Raw genomic sequence first — 16,729 nt, forward strand, 5'->3', positions numbered from 1 at the left:
GAACCTTAGGTTTTAAATCAAAGAGCATTTAAGTTGTCTAAGTAGAGCAACAAGCACTAATGGTTTTGGGTAAGAAAGAACTGTAGCAAAAGTGAGATGGGGTATTTGCTCTGCTACAACTTCTAAGTATCTTGGAAAGCTTGGTAAGATTGTGTTCACTTTAGACCTGAGTTTACTAGGGAATTGGTAGTGGAGTTGGTCACAAAGTGTTAGCTAAAGTTATTTAGGAATGCAAACGTGCTTCATGAGGGTAGTAGTAGATAGGACTTACCCACTTGTTAGTTGGACGGGTTGTATATTTAAATTGCTTTTATAACAAAGGAAAATACTACATATTAGTGTGTCCACATAGTTTGTAAACAAACTAAGCATACTCTGTGTGGACAGCAGTGTTTGAAAGGAAGTGAAGTCATAATGGAAGGGCTGGGCTTTGATGTATGCCCCTATCTGCCCTATCTTCTTTGCCATTGCTTTTTTTTTTTTTTTTTTTTTTTTGCCTTTTCTGCTTGCCACAGTGTACTCTAGTGGTGAAGGGGATGTGCAAATGTGCATGGATCATGTGTAATCCAAATTACTTTGCACAAAGCAGTGTTTACTATTAGAAAATATTTAACTTTTAAAGAAATGGTAAAAATGATCTTGCCAGTCAGAAAGATTTAATTCTCTCTCCCTCTCTCTCTCTTTCTCACACACCCACACACCCACACACACACAAGATTTAATTCAGGTGAAGACTAGTAGAATGAATTTGGTACATCAGGAGGGTTTGGGCACCATGAGGGAGCAGTTCCTTCAGCACTAAGTGCACAGTACAATGCCAGATCTTGCTTTGGTTCCAGTATGATTAAGTCATACTCTCTGGCCCCAAGGATCTTAGTAGAGGGAGGGGGTATCAGAAGTGTGTGGTTGGCTAACAATTACACAGATAATTCAAGGAATTCAGATGGTAGAAGCTAGAGTACGAGTCCAAAGAAAAAGTCATTCACTTACGGAGTAGTAGGAGGGATGGACAATGTTACAGGAAGGAGGAGGCTCTTAACGGTGTTTGTGAAGGAAGGGGTATAAATTTAATAGTCAGACATAAGTGATCTGGTAAGATAAAAGCATGAAAATAGGGTAATCCAGTCTAGATTTGCCAAAGTAAGACTTAGAAAGAATTTTGGGGCTATAATTTGGAGAGTCGTGGAAGCTGGACTTAGAAGTTTGTTCTTTTGAAAATAATAAACATTACTTGGAGCTCTATATTAGGATTCTCAATCTGGTAGCCTTGTGTATGGGAGTGGACAGAGATTGCAGCAAAGTTGAGTAAAAAATAATTCTTTCATTTATTCTCCCAGCCAACAAACATTGATACTTGTACATAAGTGTTTGTTCTGGTTCAGGGAATGCAAGAGGTCTTCCTTATTCTCTGGAGTCTCATTCTTCTCGGAGATGTTGACAATAAACAAACAGTAGGGTGCTCTAGAAAGGTCTCTGAGATTAAGACACTTGAGCTGAGACCTGACTGGCAGAAGCCAGCCAAGCAAAAATCTGAGTGGTAAACATACAGAGGGTACAGCAAGTGCAAAGTCCCTGAAGCAGGAAGCAGGAACAGTCTTTTTTTTTTTTTTTTTTTTAAGATTTTATCTATTTATTTGACAGAGAGGGCACAAGCAGGAGGAACAGCAGGCAGAGGGAGAAGCACTGAGCAGGGAGCCTGATGTGCTGTTGGGATGTGAGGCTCCATCCCAAGACTTAGGATCATGAGCTGAGCAGAAAGCAGACACTTAACCATTTGAGTCACCTACGTGCCCAAGGAGCAGTCTTGATTTACTGAAAGAAAAGAGGAAGAGGTATTTCAGAATTCCTGTATTATTTAAACTGTGGAAACGAGTATTAAGAACTGTACCTGACATACCAGTGAGGGATGAGGTAACACATTATCTTAGAATGAATTTCCCCTGGTTACTCTTCAGTTTTCTCAGTACCTTGAGTCACTTTGCCAGATAACAGGATCTTATATAAAACCATTATATAATGATTCATTAATGGCCTGAGAATAATATTTTTCTCTGCATTCAGGATCTTAGCTTGAAGCACTCCAGGACCATTATATAAACAGGACAGGTTAATGTATAATAATGCCTGTGTGTGTGGTTATTGTTCATGAAATTTGGTTTCACTTTTTTTTTTTACTCTGCTTGCTAGGGGACCTAAAGGGACATTATTGAAGGTTAGCTGTTTATTTTATGCCATTTTTGTAGTGTTAACTATGGAACACCCTTTGGGGACAGAACATGTAAATAGGTGGTCCACATATTTTAGTTCATCAACATATGCTTTAAAAATTATTTTGATTCCACATTAACTTCTAAAAATGAGAACATATCAGAAAATTCCAGATTTCCAGCTTCAGAAATCTGAAGATGACTTCATTTGTCAGATAATCTTCTATAATAGCAGTTAGCTGGAGCTTAATAGCAGTTTCCTTCATATCTGCTCTCCTTAGGTTCACTATATCCCCCCACCTGGCCAGTTTCACTAATTTATGCTACTTGCTTGCACCTGTAGACATTGTGTTTCCAGTGGCTGTTCTGGAGCCAGGGGCAGATAGCATTGCTGATGAAGGAAGAGGTCCTCTTACCACTGTTCTCTATTTTTACTCTGTAGAAGAGGGTATGCTCTATAATACCATTTCTCAAAGTTTGGTCTGCAGACCCCTGGTGGGTGAGGTCAAAATTATTTTCATACTAATAGTAAGCTGGTTTTTTTGCCTTTTTTTTCCTGTGTTGACCTTTGCATTAGTAGTGCAAAGTAGTGGTAGATAAAACTGGTGTTTCCTTAGCACAGATGAGTGTATTTACCAGATTTACTAGTATCATGTTCTTTACTGCTGTGCAGTGAAGAAGCCAGTTTCAATTAAGAATGTTCTGTGTATAGACCTGTACCCCTGGGGCTAATAATACATTATATGTTTATAAAAAAAATAAAAAAATTATTAAAAAAAAAGAATGTTCTGTGTATAAAACAAACCGAGGGTTGCGGGGGGAAGAGGGTAGGGAGAGGGTGGTTGGGTTATGGATATTGGGGAAGGTATGTGCTGTGGTGAGTGCTGTGAAGTGTAAATCTGGCGATTCACAGACCTGTACCCCTGGGGCTAATAATACATTATATGTTAATTAAAAAATAAAAAAAAAAGAATGTTCTGTGTATAGAAAATTTTATTAAGGCTTAATCCTTGAGCATATTTCTTTTTAGTATTTTGTGTGAGGAAATGTAAGTGTGCATAAAGCGCTTCTCTTGCATGCTAAAGTATGATGATTGTCTTGAGGGAAAGTGCTTCTTTTATTTGAGTTGTGAGCTGTACTGTTTTGTTGTGTTTTTGGTTTTTTTTTTTTTTTTCATGAAACACCGTTTTTCTTGAAGGAATGGCTAACTTGAATAATGGGCAGCTATTTTCCTGCAAGTGAAGAAAGTTGTGCATGTCACTTAAAACAACCAGTGTTTTTTATTACTAATGGTGAAATTCAAGCTTTCTGACAAAAATTAGGATTTTTGAAAAACTTTTGTCTGCAACTAAGTGCTTGACTGGTTCTCAATATTTAATGACTTTTCTGATGAAATTGATGGTGATATGTTAGCAATGTTGTTTTTAAAATATTTTATAAATGAAATGTGTCTACTTTTAGAAGAGCTCCATAGCTCAATGAACTAGCAGTTTACTAAAGACAAGTGAAGGGTGCAGTGTACCTGGTACACCAGTGCATTTTAATGTAAGCTCTGCAAAAGGTGTGATATGGCTTTGGATTCCATATTGCAACTAAACTTTGAGCAGTTACTATTTGTTGAGTTTTGTGTTGTATCAAAACACAAAATGAGAATTATCTGACAAGGCTATATAAATCATCTGTTTTCAGTACATATCCCTATGAAGTGAGAATGTTTTCTTATTTTTAAAACAAAGCAGCATTTTGGGATGAATCAAATGTGAGGCAGGTATGAGAATCTTCACCTAAACTGGACACTAAGGAAAATTTGCATATATATAAAACAAATACTCTTTTCACTCGGTTTTTTTGTTTGTTTGTTTTAAAGATTTTCTTTATTTTTGAGGGAGAGAGCACGTGAGTGGTGGGAAGGGCAGAGGGAGAAGCAGACTCCTAGCTGAGGAGGGATTAGATCCCAGGGTGCCAGGATCATGACCCAAGCTGAAGGCAGACCCTTAACCAACTGAGCCTTCTAGGTGCCCTTTGTTTTTGTTTTTAATCTCAGTGCCCAACATGAGGCTCGAACTCCTGATTCCAGGATCATGAGTCATATGCTCTACCTACTGAGCCAGCCAGGCACCCCTTCACTCAGTTTTTTAGTTTTGGAAAATAGTTATTTTCATAAAATTTTATGTTAAATGTAATCAGATTCTTATTTTTAAATGAATTTATGCATACATATTCTTAAATTTCCCAATTCAAATTCTAATATGGCAAATACCAATAAATATAACCTACAAAAACAAAAGCTTTGGGGGAATTCTCAGTACTTTCTATTTATTTAAAAATATTTTTTCTCAGTAACTTTTTAAACATATATAAGTGATCCTAAGACTAAAAAAAATGTGAAAATCACTGCTCTAGGGTCTACAGCATTGATTCCCAAAGTGTTTTATTCCAAGCATCTGATCTGTGAACCACTAGTTATGAAGCATTTTAATAGAATCTGAACCAAAAAGGGGTTTATTTCTAGGCTGTAGAGACATTTTTAGTGCCTCTTATGGTCTAAAACTGCATTGTGTAGTCTCCACAGGGGCTGCAATATCTCTCAACTTACTTAGCTCCTGAGTCTTTAACTTGACTGCTGTTCTTTGGAATACATTTTTGGAACTACTGCTCCATAAGCAAGCCAATGTTAAAAGAGTTCTGTTTAGCTATGCCTTGGAGACAATTGGGAACAGAGAGCTTTGGACTTAGACTAATAACGCTTTGAATCCTGGCTCTGCCGCTTAGTAGCCTCAGTTTCCTTTCCTGTTAACTGAGGATAATGCTAGCCAACATTAGAGAATTGCTGTGATCATTAAGTATGATAACAAGTAAACAGCCTTCCTAATCATAGGTACTCTAATTGTTCCCTACTTTTCCTACTTTAATTTCTCTAGTAAATGTGAATCTTCATTATAGATATTCACATGTTAGTAAAGCTCATGAGTCATAGAGGTGTAGGGACTAGTCTAACAAGTTACTGGAACAAGACAATGACACTGATTGGTAGCCAGTGTGGTGCATACATGTAGACCAAGCTCCCTGGGCTTTCAGGCCAGCAAAAATATAGTCAGCTTTGCCACTGATTCAGCCCCATTTAACCTTTCATTTTAAAAATGAAAGCAATAGAGTCACCTCATTTTTAACCTGATAATGACTATAAGGGAGGATCTTTTTTTTTTTTTTCTTGAAAATTTCAGTTATGTATTTGAGAGCGCTTGAAAGAGAGAGCACAAGCAAGGGGCGGGGTAGAAAGAGCAGCTGGCTACTGCTGGGCAGGGAGGCCCAGGCGGGGCTTGATCCCAAGACCCTGGGATCACACCCTGAGCCGAGGCAGTCGTTTAATGGACTGAACCACCCAGGTGCTCTAAAGGGAGAATATTATTTTCTATTCTGTTTTATTGTTCAGTTGACCCTTGACCAATATGGGTTTGAATTGAGTGGGTTCACTTATACATTTTTTTATTAACACAGGCACAATATTGTAAATTTTTTTCTCTTATGGTTTTCTTAATAACATTTTCCTTTCTCTAGTTTACTTTATTGTAAAATGCAAAGTATAAACATTTAACATACAAAATATGTGTTAATCAACTTAATGTTATTGATGAGGCTTTTCTGGTCCACAGTAGATTTTTAGTTAAGTTTTTGGGAAGTCAGAAGTTTAAGTGTATTTTTGACTGTGTGGAGGTTTGGCTCTCCTAATCCCTGTGTTGTTCAAGAGTCAACTGTATTAAACATGCATAAAATTTAATCTTGGGGAGAATATAGGCAGCTTTCTAGGATGCTTCTCCATATTATCTGGTTTCAATATAATTCTCATTCTGTTTTTCTAAGTTTTTATATTTTGTAATTCAGCTCATGGATTCAAGCTCAGATATGTAATTTGGCATCTACTTTGATCTTTTTTCATTTCAAATAAGAAATAACTTCTATATACCTTTATTGTTGCTAGCATTCCCGTACCTCCTGTTCTGAGCCCAGGATGGAAGGCCTCTCTTAAACATTAACACTGCTTTTTTGTTGTTACTGTGTTCTAGGCACTCTGGACTATAAGACATGCTTTAGCAGCTAGTGAGGGTACTTGCCCTGAGGAAGCCAACATTATCCTGGGAAAAGGACAATGTACAGCATGTCTTGGTGGAAGATTAAAGGCATAACTTTGAATTATAGCTCTGCCGTTTAGGCCCTCTGGCCTTTGTTACGTGGCCAGTCTGATTCTTTCTTCCTCTGTAAAATGATAATAATACCAATTCTGCCACATTATTTTTAGGATTAGATGGGGAGCACTTTGAGTAATTAGGACTGTGGTTAGCATTTTGTGTTCTCAATAAATGTTAATGCCCCTCCCCTACCAACAAAACCACCACCACTGTATTTGCATATCTGGAAGTAAAAAAATAATCGTGTTCTTTGCTCTTTGGTGAGCTCTTTGAGTTATTATTAAAGAGGTATTTATTCTTGTTTTTATACAGTTTTAAAAGGTTGGTTCTATTTCTAAGCCATGGCGTGCAAGGCAGAAGGCCAGCAACTAGAAAGCCTGCTGATAGAGTAAAAGAAAGAGCTTGGCAACAGGGAAAAAGTCACAAATCATTAAAAAGAACAGAATAAAACAAAAACTCTGTGAATAGTGTTAGACCATTAGGTGAAGAAAAACATTCCACTTTTTCTTAGGGGCTTTGAATATATAACTGCAATATAGTATAATATACTAATTTGTTTATAAAATCTGGATTGCTAAAAAATGAGTCTGCTTATTAGATCCTTCAAAATAATATCTGCATAGGATTAAAAAAACCAGGGATTATAAGGGCTTTATGAAAAGTACAACAATTTTCTCTCCTTCCCCTTTCCTATATTTCATCTTGGGTTTCAAAGAAGTTGATGCTGATAGGTTTTGCCTCCAATAGTAAGTTGTGATTCTCTGTATTTGCCTTGTGTTGGTCTCCAGTTTCAGGGGCAGCAGTTTGCTCTATGACCTGACTTTTCTTACAGATCTAAGAAGAGTTCTTTGTTTTTCAGTTTGTTTAGCTTTTTGCTTGTTAGGATGGAGGGTTGACTTCTAAGCTTCTTATGTACGAGACCAAAACCCAGAATCCATGCCTTTTTCCCTTCAGCTTTCTTATCCTTCTCTCTGAACTTGTTAGCTATACTTTTACATATTTAGTACTGAGAACATTTGCACCTTGTTCTAAAATCATAATTCTTAATTTAATATGTTCTGACTTTAGATTGAATCTAAAAGTTCAAAACCAAAGTGTGTCTACATTATGAAGACATAAATATTTTTAGTGCAGATCCAGTACTATAGTACTATGTTTTGTTTTGGTTTTTTTTTTTTTTTTTTTTTTGGGAATTTTATTTATTCAACAGAGAGAGAGCACACAAGCAAGGGGAGGGGCAGGCAGAGGGAGAGGGAGAAGCAGGCTTCCTGCTTAGGATGCGGGGCTCCATCCCAGGACCCTGGATCATGTCTTCCCCCACCCCCAAACCCTGTTTGTGTTTGTATCCATTCCTTCCCCTTTATTTTTTCTGGAATCTTCTTGGAGCTTTCTGTCATTCTGCTCTAATTTGGACTGGTTGCTCTCCAGGTCATTTGTATAGCTGTCATCCTGCAGCCTTATTTCCCTATTTTCTTGGTATGTATCTGCTTTTTTCTGGAGGCTCTGTCTCTAGATTTTGCTGAAAAACATCCTCAAATGTTTTCTCAAGAAAGAGTTCATAGGAGATAAACTTTATTTAGATCTGCATTCAGGAAAGTGTTCTTTCCATCCATGCTAGTTTGGATACAGAATTCTGGGTTGAAAATAAATTTTTCAGGGCGCCTGCGTGGCTCAGTGGGTTAAAACCTCTGTCTTCGGCTCAGGTCACGATCCCAGGATCCTGGGATCGAACCCCGCATCGGGTGCTCTGCTCGGCGGGGAGGCTGCTTCCCCTTCTCTCTCTGCCTGCCTCTCTGCCTACTTGTGATCTCTATCTGTCAAATAAATAAATAAAATCTTAAAAAAAAAAAAAAAAGAATTTTTTCTTAGAAACTTGAGGGTGTTGCTATATTGTTTTCTAATTCAGTGTTACTGATGAGAAGTCTGATTCCAGTCCAGTTAGTATTTCTTCTTAGTGATCAGTACCTCTTCCCCTTCTCCACTTCATTTACACATATTCTGGATGCTCTGAGGATCTTCGTTTTATCCTTGCTGTTCTGAAGCTCCACAGTAATGTATGTAGGATTCCTTAACCCATTGTGTTGAGCCCTCAGTAGACTCAATCTGAAGCTTGTGTCTTTAGATTTGGGGAAGATCTCTTGTTCTATAATTATGAGTCTTCTATTTTCTCTGCATTTTTTTGTAGACCTCATTTAATAAAAATGTTAGCCTTCCAAATTAATGCTGTTTTTCTCTCATTTTCTTTTTTTTTTTTTAAAGATTTTATTTATTTATTTGACAGAGAGAGAGATCACAAGTAGGCAGAGAGGCAGGCAGAGAGAGAGGAGGAAGCAGGCTCCCTGCAGAGCAGAGAGCCCGATGTGGGGCTCAATCCCAGGACCCTGAGATCATGACCTGAGCCGAAGGCAGCGGCTTAATCCACTGAGCCACCCAGGCACCCCTTTCTCATTTTCTAATTCACCTTGCCCCTTCCTACTTCTGGAGACATTTTTCTCTATCTTCTGGTATTTCCATTGAACTCTGTGTATTTCTAGACATCTTATTCTTTGGTTGTTCTTTTATCATTGTATCCTGTTCTTGTTTTATGGATGCATTACTGTGTTAAATCTGTCAGAGGATACTCACTAGAGTATTTTTAAGTGCTCTTTCTTTCTTGAATTCTATCTTTCAGAGTTTTTTCCTCTTTTTAAATTTGACAGTTTTCTTCCATTATGTAGGTTTTCCTCGGTTGCTTGTTGATCTCTGGTAACTTGTTTATATTTAATGCAACAGTAGAATAACTGAGCTCTTTGTTCTTGCATTTAGTTTCTTAAAAGACTACCTTCCTTTGGAAGGAGTGGGCCAGGGGCGCCTGGGTGGTTCAGTCGTTAAGTGTCTGGCTTCAGCTCAGGTCATGATCCCAGGGTCCTAAAATTGAGCCCTGCCATCAGGGCTCCCTGCACAGTGTAGCCTGCTTTTCCCTCTCCCACTCCCCCTGTTTGTGTTCCTCTCTCACTGTCTCTCTCTCTGTCAAATAAATGAATAAATAAACTCTTCAAAATTTTAAAAAAAAAAAAAAAAAAGGAAGGAAGGAGTGGGCCAGATGCTGACTCTTACTGGATTACTAAATGCTAGAAATAGGAGCTTTTCTCTGGGACAACCACCCTTGTCCATATCGCTGACCTAGTACTTCCCTACATTTCTTTAGAGATATAACTTCCAGTTTTTTGTTTATTTATATTGGAGGGTAAAGTCTGGTTGCTAATATTCTGTGAGCAGCTGTAGAGATAGGGATCTTGATCTCTCTCCCATCTCACCTTAGTCATACCTGATCTCACTCTAGGCATACCCCTGCATACCATTTTTAGGTGAGTCCCTAGATTTTATGGGGCAAATTCTTCTCTGTAGGTATTGTTGGCACTGATTTTTTTCCACCTATTGTATTAGGCATGACTCCATCTGCTTTCTGATTGCTAACATTTGTTGAGATTTCCTGCCTGTTCATTGTTTCCCCTTCTCTTACTAATTTTTGTGAATTTATTCCATTACTTTCATTTTAATAAGATTCCTGAAGGGAGAGGAGGTAATTTCCTGTGCTCAGTGTATTGTCTTAAACGAGAACTTCAAAATACTTATGAAGGCTTGAAAGCATCCTGTATTTTAGAAGACTTTCCATCAAAAATTATAATAAAACCCACTTTGAGGCTTAAAGGCATTAACTCTTAGCTCTCAGGAAAATGTGGTTTTCAATAATGACTTAGTCTCTGAAGTCTCTGAATAAAGTGCATTATGATGAGGGTAGTAAATAAAAAGTAATAATTATATTGTGGACCACTTTAGTGTTTTATTAAATACAGCCTCATTGAATGCTCACAGCAATCACAAGAGGTAGTATATTATTTCCCCTAGTTAACATAGAAGGAAATTCAGACACAGTAAAGTAATAAAACTTGCTCAAGTACTATATGATACAGAATGATTCCCTAACCATGTTGATCTCTGTAGGTATTAAAATGAACTATAATCTAGTTTACCTTTTCTTCCTGGAAGTTAGTGGCTTTTGATAAGTATTACGGAACAGAGCATTCTGGGAAAAAAGTCAATACTGACTTACTTAGGATTGATATCCTTGTGAAGCCAATAAAATTAATGAAAACTTTCGGCCCTTCTCTCTTCTGTCTCAGACCACATAGCTAACTAAGTTCTTTGCTGGTCAGTAAGATGGTACAGTCATTCAGAGTTTTTTTGGAGTACTTGACTATGTTACATTTTAAAGTGTATTCTGTTTCTAGAAATTTGTCCTGCAGTTCTACAAGTGCACTAGCATACATGCATGGGAATGTTTACGGCATTCTTTGTAATAGAAGGCTAGAAAAACCTAAGTGTCCATCAGTAGGGGATTGGTTAATTTGTAATAGGTATGTCCATGCATGGAATGCTATGTAAAAAAAAATGAAAAAGACCTATGCTGATACAAAAAGACCTTCAAGTAATATTGTATGAAAAGAGTCATTTACAGTATGACCCTATATGTGTAAAAAGTATATGTTAAGTATGTGCACTCATTTATTTGAATACATGTGAAAAAGATGGGAAGAACATATGAAAAGAGTTGTTATTCTGATGGAGATTGTAGGAATTTTTAAGTCCATATCCTTAAATACCATTTATTTATTTTACCATGAACATGTACATTTTACAATGTTATGAAAATAAAGCTTAATGGTTTTCAGTAGCTGTTGGTAGTACACCAGCAACACTAGCTGGTCCTGGGTTTCCTAGGTAAGTTACAATCTAATGGGGGAGGTCTGGGAATCCATATCCGAACAGGGGCTTTAAGTGATTCTCAACATTAGGCAGCTGTGCACACATGCTCATAAATATACATAATTCAGACTAAGAGCAAGTTACCATAGAAAGACAATTAAAAAAGTGAGAGTACTTTGAATAATGCTGAATTAATAATAAATTTCAAAATTTGGAGGTGATAAGTGATTTCTAGGAAATTATCAAACATTTTAAAGATAGACTAACCTAGTTTATTCCACCTGACCTGGAAGAAAGTGAGACACACATCAGAGATACTGCTCAGCCCATGTCATAGGTGAATTCTTCTGAATCTTTATGGAACATATAGTTCTAAATCTATTTAAGAGTATTTCGGAGCAGAGAGGAGAAGAATAAAACTTGTTTGTTCTGTTTACAAAGCCAACAGAGCACCGTTTCCAAACTTTTCAGGTATAGATAGGGATTTTGGGGTTCTTGTTTTCTTGTTTTTTTTGGGACCTAATCATTTTAAGATTATGGTTAAAATTTTATAAATATTATTTGAAACAGTAATATACACCATGACTAAATGACATTCATTTTAGGGATCAAAAGATGGTTTGATGTTAGGAATTCTGTTAATAGAATTATGAATATTAATAGACCAAGGAGAAAAATTATGACCTTTTAGTTTTCTGCCCCAAAGTACACACAATAAAATTAATATGTTTGTGGTTTTTGAAAAGACAAAACCCCAAACAAAACTCTTAGACCGGTGGAACTAGCTGAATAGTTTTCTTCCTTTTTAAAAATATTTCATTGATTCATTCATTCATTGAGAGAGAGAGAGCATACTATGCACACAGGTTGGAGGTAGGGGCAGAGGGAGAGGGACATGGAACTAGCTGAATAGTTTTTCTTTTTAAAAATATTTCATTCAGTCATTCATTTATTGAGAGAGAGTGAGGGAGCGTGCTTGTGCACACTCAGAGTAGGGGCAGAGAGAGGGAGAATCTTAAGTAGGGTCCACACCCAGCACAACGCCCCACCTGAGGCTCCATGTCTTGACCTTAGCTGAAATCAAGAGTTGGATGCTTAACTGACTGAGACACCCAGACTCCCCATAGCTGAATAGTTTCTTAACATAACAAAGGTGTTGCAGAGTGTTAGCCAGTATCAGGCTTAATGATAGAACACTGGAGGTGATCTTACTAAAGTTAGGATATATTGCCATTCCAATTAAAATCTGTTTATTTTGATAAATGATTTTAAAGGGTATTTGGAGGAATACGTAATATGAGAATATTCCAGTAAATTCTAAACAAGAAAAAAAATTGAGGACTGGGCTAATAAATCTGTCAGATATTTATTGATTCTATTATTTATTTTTAAAAGATTTTATTTATTTGTTAGTGAGAGAGAGAACAAGAGAGAGCACATTGGTGGGTGGGGGGTGGGGAGCAGAGGGAGAGGGAGAAGCAGGCTCCCTGCCTAGCAGAGAGCCTGATTGAGACAGCTCCCAGGACCTTGAGATAATGACCTGAGCCAAAGGCAGGTGCTTAACCAGATGAGCCCCCCAGGTACTCCTATATCATATACTTGAATATTATAAAAACTAAAGTAAGGAATAGCTGTATGAAACTGTGTAATACATGTAGTCAAAAAACTCCATATATGTGTGTGAGTAGTCTTTTTCAGGTTACTGGAGAAAAATATGAAAAAAAACACTCTCATTAATAGTGGGAGAAAAAATTTCAACAACTTTTTTGAAAGGCATTTGGCAATAGTGAATGCATTTTTAAGTATATGTATACTTTGGTCCAGTGCTCTGCTTCTAGCAGTTATTCCACATATTTTTAAGAGACAAATTTTGTCTAATTCACAAGGTTGTGATGATAAACCAGACCTCGTGATACTGTTTCATCAGGGATCGTTTTTGTAAGTTTGTATGTTACAGCTCCTTTCCGCCTCTGCTGTTTCAAGAGCTAGTGGCCTCTCTAATTGGTATAGCTTGGAAAGATAGACATCAGTGACACATATGCCTCACTTGGGCCACAAAATGAGTTCCGTAGATGATGTAGCCAGGATTAGTTATAGAGAAATAACTGCAAATATTTTGCCTTTGAGCCCTTTTATCTCCCTTTTCAAAATCTCATTCCCCTTTCCTGACAGGGCAACTTAGAATTTTGTTACATCTGATACAGTAGAAAGATGGTATCCCTTCTTGCTTTTCTACCCCCACCCCCCACCCCCTAAGCCCCTTAGAAAGAGCTTTGGGTTTGGAATCAAAGGACCTGGCTTCTTGAGCCAGTTCTTCCACTGGCTAGCTCTGAGACTTAGGAGAATCAAGATTACTCTTCTAAACTTACTTTCTCTGAGAGCCAAGCATGCTAACCTGTCTTTCTCCACTTGTAGTCCTCATGTTTATTCCTTAATCCATTGCAAATGAGATTTTACCCTACTACATCTGTACTAGTGCTTAAGTGGCAAAGACCTCCTAATTATAAAATAGAGTGTGTTTTCTTTTCTTTTTTATTTGGCCCCACTAATTCTTTTGTTTGGAAATTATTAGTTTTCTGACTAAATAATGTAAAATAATATAAATATATAAAATATAAATAATATAAATAATTATAAAATATAAAATAATATAAAATATTAAAAATATATAATATAATAATATAAAATATATAAAGTATCTCAGTACCCAGAAATAATCACTGGCATATTCTGTACCATTTATATGCAAGTATCTTAATAAAACTGGGATTATACTTTTATATGCCTGCTTTGTATCTTGCTTTTTGTTTTCATAACATTAATACTGTAAGCAGTGAGTTTTAACTGTTGTGTGGTTATCGCATTATATGGTTGTTTAATAATCAACTATCTTTTTGTTCTTGTGTTAAGTTTAGGTTGCTTCTTACTGTGAACACCTTTGTACATGAATTTGTATGTGCAATAATGATTTTCCTTAAGGTTTGTTCCCACCTTCCAGAACCTCTTTCCACCCTCCTTATGCTGATACTTTTTCCCACTGCTTCTTTCATAGGCTTCTTTTTACACCTACGCTTGGGTTTTGGTGTTCTCCACAGTTCCCTTTCCCTGCTCTGGGCTTGCAGGCAGTCTCATTTACTTCCTTAGCTTTAGTCATCACCTGGGTTGTCTGGTTCAGTTGTGGAGCACATCTCCACAACATGCTCCCTTCTTCTGAACTCCTCCCTCTGCATTTCTTGTTCCTTGGGCATCTCCTTCTGACTGATACCTGAAACGCATATAACTAGGATAAACAAAGCAATTACCTATGATTTCCTTTGAGGTCTTCCCTTTATCAAACGTAGATACAGGGCATATTTTAGATGTTTTAGATTTATTTTATAAGCAAAAGTACCTAAGATGTGTAATGATCCTTTACAGGGTGCCAAGTGGGCAGAAAAGAATTGTGGAAAGGGACAGTAATCATAACAAAATGCCTGCCTATCTTTCAAGAATATGTGGCCTTGTTAACTCTTACCCTCATTTTCCTCCTAGTTCCCTAGTGTGAACCTGGCCTTTTATCCGCCTTGCCCTTTTAAATTTACATTGAAATGATGCCCCTTAGTGGCAGAATCAGGAACTTCCTCCATTGCTGATCGATCACATAAAAATGTCTTCTCTTGTGGTTATTGTGACTGTGACACGTTGCTTAACTGTTGGTGGGTGCTTTTTTTTGCAATTCTAGTAAATACTTGTGAATTGTTACCTAACATCTAGGTACCCTAATCTTTGAGTGTTTCAGGAAAAAGAAAAGAGACAAATATGCTCCCTTTCTACAGGAATTTGTATCTTTTGAGAAGGTGAGACAAGGATACTTAGTGTTTATTTAGAGATTATAATGCCTGTACAGTAGACATTATTCCAACTTTTGCGGTTGTCATTTAATCTCATAACCGAAGCTTCTTTTTTCTAGTCTGTTATGTATTTGTCATAGCCAGTCTAGAAATACTTGTCAAATGACTGGAATGAGGGTGTAGATCCTTGAAGACCTTTGTGCTTTAAAAATGCAAAGCAAAAATTGTTTTAAGGAAAAGTAGTATAGCCACATTCAATACAATCTGGGAAATAAGAGGAAAAACCCTACTCTTAATCTCTCCTAACAAAATTGCTGATAGATTTGTATATCTCTGTTTTTTTTCAGATTTGTGTTTATGTGGTTAAAATTATGTATCCTACTTTTTTCCACTTCCTGTGTCATTTTATACTATTACTTAAAATGGTTGCGTAATAATCTATTAGTTGCAGGAACTTTTGGCCCTGTTGTATGCACAGTGTTTATAAAAAGTAGATGATACATTGTTTCTGAAAAATAGAACTCTTAAGAGAAAATAGTCATCCTAATAAAATAAAATTGCTTTATCATATGGATTTTACCAAGTAGGAGAACCATAACCTTCTTATTATAAGGTCTGTGCCTTTTTATTTTCAGACTCATAAACCTGAAACCTGAGGAAGCTGGTCGTCATTTGAGTGTAATATACCATGTGTCAGCTATGTATTGTGGGGAAATTATGAACAGAAGATAAATACCTGCTTATTTGGAGAATTAGTATCATAAAACTTAACATTGTGTTCTTTTATAGATTATGGAGCTTTGTGGTGCAACGAGGCTTGGTTATTTCGGAAGAAGTCAGTTCTATATCGCTTTGAAACTTGTAGCTGTTGCCCAGTCTGGTTTCCCTTTAAGAGTGGAAAGTATAAATACAGGTAAATACGGAATACATTAGTAGCTGAAATGAAAATAGACTTATGCTCACAAACGAAGTAAAGTCAGTAGAATTGTCGAGTCTTCCTGACATTTTAGTATTCTCTCTAGCTTCATTCATTGGTTCATTGGTGAATATTAGAAAAATATCTCTGTCTTTAACCTGTTATGGTGTGTATGTACTTAATACATATTTGATGGTCATATAAAAATTGTTAATAGTGGTGATTTTTCAGAATTCACTAAAAGTTGCTTAGAGAGATTTTGGGTGAATAATTTTATCAAAGTAAATGATGGATTGTAGTGACTTCTTTTCAAATACGTATAAAACTACATAATGCTTTGTGGTTTTTTGTTTGGGAAGACTGTGCATTTGAAATTAGAAAGTTAACCAAAACTTCTGATTTGGATAGAGACAAAGTTAAAATTTTGGCAGACTAAAACCTACACACAGGCATTTGACTACCTTAAAAGTATCACCTAGGGTAATTAGTTTTTCTGTGATTGGGAGGCTTATTGATGCCAAAGTCAGTGGAAATTCTATAAAGGTAGCATTTAAATGCAGAGTTCTGTGGTTGTCATAGGGAAAAGAGGAAAGAGAAAACTTGAGGCTTTCTGTAATGTTGGAATTTTTATAAATAGTTTTAAGCACCAGGTTCAGTTTATTGGTTAATGTGAGGTTTTCATTTTGGGCCTCTGTTTTGCCTCACATCATTCTTCTAGAATTGAGAATTCATACTCTTTTCAAATAATTTTGAATTATTTTACATAAATACTGAATAAGCTTAGTATTTCCAACTCCTTAGTATGGAGATTCAAGAGAGATGAAGATAGTCATGGTGAAGGGA

At 36.6% G+C, this 16,729-nt stretch overlaps 1 protein-coding gene across 6 annotated transcripts in view; it reads left to right on the top strand.

Moving 5' to 3' along the window:
• Window positions 1-16,729, top strand: part of REPS1 (RALBP1 associated Eps domain containing 1) — an 83,769-nt gene that overhangs the window by 25,960 nt on the left and 41,080 nt on the right. For all 6 annotated transcript variants that reach the window (XM_046005765.1, XM_046005766.1, XM_046005767.1 and 3 more), the window contains exon 2: window positions 15,760-15,883. In XM_046005765.1, the coding sequence (XP_045861721.1) occupies window positions 15,760-15,883 (124 nt within the window). The remainder of the gene's footprint in view (window positions 1-15,759; window positions 15,884-16,729) is intronic.

The sequence above is a fragment of the Meles meles genome, chromosome 5, assembly GCF_922984935.1.
Source record: "Meles meles chromosome 5, mMelMel3.1 paternal haplotype, whole genome shotgun sequence".
Lineage (NCBI taxonomy): Eukaryota > Metazoa > Chordata > Mammalia > Carnivora > Mustelidae > Meles > Meles meles.